This window comes from Atractosteus spatula, chromosome 9 (assembly GCF_055471065.1).
Source record: "Atractosteus spatula isolate fAtrSpa1 chromosome 9, fAtrSpa1.hap1, whole genome shotgun sequence".
NCBI lineage: Eukaryota > Metazoa > Chordata > Actinopteri > Semionotiformes > Lepisosteidae > Atractosteus > Atractosteus spatula.
Window position 1 is genome coordinate 27,763,910 of NC_142714.1, and position 8,523 is coordinate 27,772,432.

General features: G+C 41.9%; 1 protein-coding gene across 5 annotated transcripts in view; it reads left to right on the plus strand.

The window, feature by feature from the left end:
- Positions 1–4,406, plus strand: part of rbm25a (RNA binding motif protein 25a) — a 28,464-nt gene extending 24,058 nt beyond the window's left edge. For all 5 annotated transcript variants that reach the window (XM_088925687.1, XM_088925688.1, XM_088925686.1 and 2 more), the window contains 2 exons: positions 1,418–1,465; positions 1,719–4,406. In XM_088925687.1, coding sequence (XP_088781813.1) covers positions 1,418–1,465; positions 1,719–1,811 — 141 coding nt within the window. In that variant the 3' untranslated portion in view covers positions 1,812–4,406. The remainder of the gene's footprint in view (positions 1–1,417; positions 1,466–1,718) is intronic.
- The last annotated feature ends 4,117 nt before the right edge of the window (positions 4,407–8,523 follow it).

An 8,523-nucleotide genomic window follows, 5' to 3' on the forward strand; every position in this document is an offset into this window, starting at 1 on the left:
AAAGATAACTAAGCTATCCATGTTTCAAATGTTTAAGAGGTAAAAAGAACTTACAGTTTACACAGACTCAAGCTACAGTATGGAAAAACAAGTGTTAAGAAAAAACAGGACATATGATTGCTGGTTACCTTATAATTATTTTAAAAAATGAAATAAATAAGATACAATGAGATGTTTGAGTTAGACAGGAACATTGCGTGACTTTAAAAGCTGTAAAAAATTGTTTAGATAGCGGAAAGTCACCTTGCTCTTACAAGGGCAAAGAAAGTGTACTACTGTGATAATTTGAGCTACAGTATATGAATATAATTATATTGTTATAAATTTCTTTAGAAATGCGATTCCATATTATATTCCCTGTTAATCAAATTCTAAAGTATGCTTCTGTTAACTGCGATAACGAGCTTATTCGTAGAAAAAGTTAAAACAACTTTTTACACACTATATAAACTTAAGATAGTCAGAAGGAGCACATAAAAACCTTTCCAAAATAACCACAGTATGTAACCGGATGAAGGACTTTGATGCTTAAAATGTTTAGGAAGAAAGTGAAATACTGGTGTGTATTTTTTACTTAAATTACCAATAACATAATATGTTTATGTTCCTAAAATAATATCGTTTATGAGCAATCTCTGGGAAACCATTAGAGGCATGGTGAATCGGAGATTCTCAAAACTTTCTTTGTATGATTGGAAACAAATACGTGATCGGATCAATGAAATCCTTCAAAGAAAGAGGCGCTCTTTTTCTTGGTTTAACAGTCTGTGCAGCAACAAAACAACCCATTTAAACAAGTGTGGTGTTACTTGGTCAATGAAAAAAGTTTTTTGTGTCGCAACTGCTAAACTGATGCAGATGGTTACAAAGAAAGTGGACCACAGTAATACTTTCATTATTAATACTATTAGTACTATCTTCCGTAAAGACTTTGATGCATAGAATATTTTTGCATAATTAAAATATTTGATGAAGGTGGAAGGTTGTGTACTTTTTGTCCAATTGAGCAATCTTGCTTTTATAATATATACCAACTTTTTAGTGTTTAACATGCTGTAATACACAGTTTAAAATTATTAGAAGTCTAAAGAGTATCCAATTTAAATTTAGTTGGAAAAAGATTGTCCTTCAGCAGTGACCGGGATTCTAAACTGGACGTTTTCTGGTGACAACTCAGATGCTGTACATGAGATGTTAAGATTTATTAGCTCCACCTGGTGGTTTTACAAGGTCTTACAAGGTGCTTCCGGATACTATCATCATAATTTAATTTGCATGTGGTATGATGCGCCATGCGTACCGCGTTTTAATGCAGTGTTCTTTGCGCTTTTTGAATGGCTGGATCTGTATCTTTTTAGAATTTAGTATCCTTATGCTTTTATACTTTCACAGTCTGGATTTATACTTTCCTTTTCAGGTCATGGCCCACAGTACACCACAGGGCATTTTAGATGATGTTGCTATGGTAAGTGTTGCTAAGTATTTATTTTAAATTTTGAAAATTAATAATCTCTCTTGAGTATAGATTGGGGGTCAAGTGACTTTAGTGTTAAAATTGGGGTTTGTTTTCTGCTTTAGGGATATACCAGTAAGTGTCCTAAAACATACTTTGTAATTTTTACTATTCATCACATGTTGCTTCTTGTTACGTTTATACTTGCATAGGTCTTTTAAAGTTTGATTTTAAATTACTTCTTAATGTGCTCATGTGTCCATAGGTACTTGATGAGGAAGCCGAAGTCTTCATTGTTAAAATGTGGAGATTATTGATCTATGAAACCGAAGCAAAGAAGTTTGGAATAATGAAATAAATCACCGAAGGGGGATAAGAACTCATTTTTGGTTATCTTTCTTTTCGTGCACTCTTCAAACCAACAGACATTTTTCTTCCCCTTCTTTAAGAGTCCATGGAGGGGGCTGATTTTTAAAAGCAAGAATGTGAAAAGGTGGTTATTTCTTCCATTTTTGTTCTCTTGTTCCTTTCTATCAGAAAGCGTTGTACATTTTATTACACGACTGCTCTTTTGTGTGTGTGCACTACCTGCTGTGTGCCCAGATGAACAACGAGTGTCCACATGACCAAAACTTAATTTTTGGGATAGTAGCTAAAAAAACGTTTGCCGTAAGCTCCTTATCAGCCCTTGGTCGGGTGTCCATTTCAGTTTAAGTATGTCTATGTACATTAATTCTCTGGTCTTTTGATAGAGTGCTGGTCTAAGGAAGCATCAAGTCTAAAATATTTAGACTTTTTACACATTCATTGGGATCTAATATAATGTCTGATTCTATAACTAAAGTGTTTCAGTTCTGTTACATGCAGAATTAAACCTCAGCAGGTTAAAAAAAACGTTTGCTGCAGACATTTTCCATAACATTTATGTTGACATGAGAGCTATAAAGGTAAACTTGATTATTCATTCCTGACCCTCAGACATGTGATTCGAGACAGTCTGTTGTATTTAAAACATTTTCTGTAGTTTAATAAATTTTGTATGATTTCCATTTATTGAATTCCATGACGCTTAACAAGGCTGCAACGAGTCTAGAATTTGACTGCCTCACAGTGAATGACTCAGGGTTTTCTACTGCTATATAACAGAACTTTGTAGAACAGTTTGACTACCGTTTGTGTAAAAAGTCCCTGAACTTGACCTTTAGTCAGAACCTGCTAATAACTGTTTATAGCCAATACTCTGTATAGCCTCAAATTCCCCAAATTAGAGTTCCCAAATTATCCCTGGACCTTCAGCTGGGTTATCTAAAGCTGTGTTTCAACTGTTCATTTCTGATGTTTGGCAAATGCATAACAATTTTCACCTTGTTCACCTTTTTAATTAAATTTCATTTTGTACTGGGTAGGGTGTTTTAATTTTTTATATGGTAGAACATAAAAGGTGAAAGTTCTAATTTTTCTATGCTCGACAGTTACTGCTAATCTTGGTCAGGTTTCATTATTCCCATTTCACAATGAAACAAGACATGCTAGTGTTTTCAATAGGTCCACTCAACATAAGAGTAGGATTTTCACATTTACAGATGAGTGGAAGATATCCAAGATATTTCTTGTAATTCTGATTTGCTTGTAACCTGTAATTTCAGACATTTGAAAACTCCCAGATTAGTTGAGAGAATTTTGCTATTTCAAAGATGGCATTTTGAGTAAATGATTTGGCACAGTTAGTCCTATTAAGATAGCTTGGTGTTGGGTAACTTTGCTATGATATCATTATGCATGGATGTCTTGCTAAAGTTAACTATGGTCTCTTATTTAAAACACTGCAATTCTTGTAAATCTCTGTCAAGACCATGGAGCACAATCAAGGTGACCGCAGATTCCAGCATAAAATCTAGTGCCTGTATTGTGGGAACTTGAATAAGTGTTTTCCTTGACCTTTTAAGCAGCAGGTATAAATTGTACCTCATTTTTTAATGTGGCAGATCAAATGTATTAAGAAATGAGCGTATTGGATTTTTAAAGAAAAAGTATCCCAAATCACTTTTGGCTTCAGTCCTGGAAGTAGAGGTCATAGCATCAAGACATCAGTTATCAAGACAGAAGATTCCAGTGACTCTGAGACACAGTTATGTTGAAATAAAGGCGAGAGTAACTTTAATGCTAACGCTGTTTTGGGTTAATATTTGAAAAGTAATAAAAATATAGAAATTTCAATATAAAAATTTTGCTTAATGATGTAGTATCCCTTTTATGTTATTTCTCAGAAGTTAAAATATGAGGGTTCCTGATGAAGGAATTGCATTTGTGAATCTACAACTAAAGTGATCAAGAGCAGTTTTACCTTTTTTATGGCAGTGCCATACTTAAAATTGTTGTATGTGTGGCTTTAAATTGATAAACTGTATTTCAAAAACAGCTTAATTTAAATAAAGAAAAACCTCAGTATGAAATGGAGTAACGTATAGATTGACAGGGCTGATCTGCACTCTAAAGTGCCTGGGCCAAAGTGATCAGTTTAGGGTGTATTTAGTGCAGATAATTGAAGGAAAAGAAAGAGAACATTGTAAGGTCTGTTGTGTTTTAACACTAAACAGACACAAAAAGTACAGTCATTTTGACCCAACTTGACTATATGACACATTTGTGCAGTTTGGAATATTTGTGGCTTGTAAAGGTTTCCTCTGTCGAATCCCCCAAAGCTGTGTTCCTGTGTTACAGTTCTTGAATTGTATATTAGGAAGGAGAGGCCCCCCAGTGCACATTTATTTTTGTGACCCAGTGTAAATTTTCAAACGTCATTTAATGTAAAACGACTCAGCTTTTCTTAATATGAAAAATGGTTCTGATCATGGAATGGCCATGTTGTGGTGGAATGGAATATCCTAGCAATTTAACAATGTCCGTGATCTGTGGCTTTAATTTTTGTTTTAATAAAATTCTTTTTATAATCGTTTTGAGTTGTTCTTTTTGCTTTCATACATTAGTATTATGATAGGCCTTAAAGAAACAAATGATCAGGTCATCAGTAGATTCTGATTTGTTTAATATTAGCTACGATTGTAAATATTATAACTGAATATTGTACACTACCCTGTTGAGAGAGAAAAATGGCTGGTAAATGACAGGAGGGAAATGAAAATTAAAGTAGGCCCTGGGATTAACGATAAGCATCTATAAACTGAATGAAGGATAAGGCACACCACTTTGCAGCTGAAATATGAAGTGAGAAGCAACACCTTTTTTCATATGCAAATGTATACCACTTTTAACCAGCCAGGCTACTTCTCCAAGTATTCAGCTGTTGAGGAAATACTATATCACAATAGGTTAATTGTATCTTATAGTTTGGTACCTGGTCTCATTATTTTTCTTTAAATGCTCCCAATTTGGAGATATTGTTACATCTCGGCTCACAGTTACAGTGCCTTTGTCTACATGAGGACATGCTCCTCAGGCTGCTAGAGTTCCTGAACCTTGAATACTTTCAAGATATTGTAGTGTCACATGTCCAAATTAGCTTGTTTCTTACATAAATGTGTTATGAGTGCTAAATAGATGATGGCAGAAGCTGTGTTCTCAGGCAGTTGGGCTATCCAGTTTCCACCAGAAGGTACTGCTCGAGTGATTTTTCACTGTCCTAGGTAGATATTTGATACCATTCTACTCTGTTTATGACCTTTTATGTAGTAACATTTCTGACATAGCTGTTTGCTGTCTATAAGTAGAACACTGATAACACTTAGTTACTTAATGAGAACCCTCTGAAGCCACTTGTTTAAAATAGCCAGTGGTATTCAAAGTGTTTGGAATAATTTGATTCTATGCATTTACAATATTTAGGTTTTTTAAATACTGATAAGGGCATATGATATTTTGTAAGCATTCTCTTCATTTGCATGGTCCTGAAACCATTGTTATGAATTTTGATTTTCAGAACCACCTATCTCCTGGAACTCTTATGTGCTTTTACTAATTGAGGCATCGTTGGAATACTTTCTAATTATCTTTTTTTTAAAAGACTTTCATTACTCCTGGTTTTCAGAAACCTTCCTCTAAATTAAGGGTCTTCAGTCCTGGTCCCAGAGAGCTCCCATCCAGTTAGCCTTGCATGTTACCCACAGACAACTGTTTTTTTCTTTAGGAACACCACTAAGTTAATGGTTAACTAATCAAATAATTCATTCAGATAAATGATGAAAGCGCTCTTAAGAGTTCTTCATAACTGAAAGGTATTCTGGTGCCACATTACTCCACTTACCAAATCTAATTTTAATTGATCACTGTTAGATTGTTCCAAATCTAATTTAGCAAATCTTAATATAGAGGTTATATATGAAATCGTTTAGATTAGGGCTTTCCAGGAACTGGAGTAAAGACAACTGCTTTAGATGTATTCTTGATATGAAAAATAGAAAAAATGTTCTCCCAAGCATTTAATGCATTGTTGCTCTTTTATAACTGTTAAGATAATTGTATGTCGGTACATTCTTAACCCATAGAAGTTATGCACTATATTACTCTATAGTGTGGAAAAGCAATTATTCTTTTGGATTTTAGCACCGAGGGTCAGGTCAAATCCATTGTACTTTTAAGAAAAGTATTTCACTCAGATTAAACTACTAAAATATCCTTGTGTATTAACAACCGACTCTTCAAGTTTGTTGTAAATATTGTAACGCTTACGGCCGTCAGTGGTGTGTAAGAGCCGGCTTACCAGAGCGGTGACATCACCGCCCTTCCCTGTAATAGCAGGACTACAGCCACTGGGCTGTGGAGAGATCTCTTTTTAGCTCAACAAGCTGGGTCCCTGTTGAGTGACGCGGGAGTCCCGGGTTCAAGCCCCCGTGGGTGCGGGGCCAACCTGATGTGGCAAGGGCACCCACCTGAACCCCGTTGCATTACATTGGTGTTAGAAGCGGGGTGGGATAGCCCTTCGCCGGGGACGGTGAGTTAAGCTGGGGAGAGTGTAACTTTAAGGAGCTGAAGGGGCAGATGGCGCGATGGATAGAGATCCTGCAGGAGTACGACTTCACTGTCGTGCACCGTGCGGGGTCTCGTCATCTCAATGCCGACACTCTCTCGCGGCGCCCCTGTGAGGCCGCGGACTGCCACCACTGCGCCCGGCCTGGTGGAGGCGAGCGCCGTGGCCACGGCCCTGGAGGGGCCGCTGGGGGTGGGCCTGTCAGACCTGGCGCAGCGACAGGCAGATGATCCTGACGTGGGGCCGGTGCTCCGCTGGAGGGCAGCAGGAGCGCGGCCTACGCGAGAGGAGCTCGCCCCGCACCCAAAATCCATCAAGGCCCTCTGCTCCCTGTGGGAGGCCTTGGAGGTAAAGGACGGGGTGCTGCGCCGGGGGTGGCCGGTACCCTCCAGTGGTGAGGTACGGTGGCAGCTGGTAGTGCCACAGTCGCTCCGCGGGGCTGTGGTCTGAGCGGTGCACGGCCAGCCGGGCGTGGGGCACTTCGGCTGTAAAAAAACCCTGCAGCGGCTCCGAGGCCATTTTTATTGGGGTCTTTGCCACCGGGACATGGAGCGGTATTGCCAAACATGTGCGGTGTGTGTGGCACAGAAGGGCCCCCCTCCAACAACACCAGGTGGGGGCTCCTATGGAGTGGGTGGGGGTGGACGTTTTGGGCCCGTTTCTACGCACTGAAGCTGGGAACCGCTACGTCCTGGTGGCCATGGACTATTTTACGAAGTGGTCTACGCCCTCCCGGACCACAGTGCCCCCACGGTGGCCGATGCACTACTGGAGGGGATGTTTGCCAGGCTGGGGGTGCCGGAGGAGTTAAGTTACCAGGGGCGTAACTTCGAGTCCCAGGTCTTTGTCAGAGTGTGCCAGCGCCTGGGGATCACTAAGATGCGGACCACCCCGCTGCATCCCCAGAGCGACAGGTTGGTGGAGCGGTTTAATCGGACGCTCGCCACCCAGCTGGCCACCCTGGTATCCCGGCACCAACGGGACTGGGACCGCCACCTCCCCCTTGCGCTCTGGGCGTATCGAACCGCGGTCCAGGAATCCACCGGGTGTACCCCGGCCTCGCTTATGCTGGGCCGGGAAATGTGAACCCCGGTGGACCTGGTCTTCGGCCCGCCGCCCGGAGACGGGTCGGCACCACCGGCTGGACCGGACTACGAGTGGGACCTACGGCAGCGGATGCGGCGGGTGCACAGCTTTGCACGGACCCACCTGACTCAGGCGGGGGTCCGGCAGAAGCGGCACTACGACCTGCGTTGCAGGGGGCCTGCCTTCCAGCCCGGGGACATGGTTTGGGTGTACAGCCCGCGCCCCTGCAAAGGCCTCAGCCCTAAGCCGGCGCTGTCGTGGGAGGGCCCGCTGAGGTCCTTGGGGTGGTGGGCGAGGTCTGCTACCGTGTCCAGTTGCAAACACGGGGGAGAGTGGTGGTCCTGCACCGAGACCGCCTGGCCCCCTACTGGGCCTGGGAGGAGGAGCCGTGTGGGGAGGCTCCAGAGGAGCAGCCGGGCCGGAGCCGGCCGATAGTGGGGCGTCCGTGGGTCGCCAGTCGCAACCGCGGCGCAGCGGCCACTCACGCAGGGTTCCACAGCCTTTAGCCGAGTACGAGTACAGCCTGAGGGGGGTGTTCGACGTTGGCGGGACGCCAGACGTTTCAGGTGGGGGTAGTGTAACGCCCTTGCCTGGTGGTGAGGAGGAAGCGCTCATAGTACCGCTGGGCAGGCTGGGAGTTGTAGCCGGGGAGAGTCTGAGGGTCAGCACGATGACCAGTGGCTGACCCTACCTGTGTAAATAATGTCATAGTAGTTCTAGTGTCCTGTGTAGTCTTATAAGTGTATAGCGTGTTGTTAAGTAATTACCATCCTAAGGATGTGTCCGTGTTTCATCAGTCTCCTCGCGTGTGTATATCCTGTGTTTGGTTTTGTGGTTGTTAAAGAATAAGAGCTATCGCTTGGTTTGTTAATCGCGTCTCCACTGGTCCTTTGTTCTGAGAAGAACCTGTAAACGCTACAATATGACTTAAATAAAGGATATGATAAAGATACTGTGAGAGTCTTAACTGAGTTTGAAAGGTGAGAAAAACAGCGTAAGG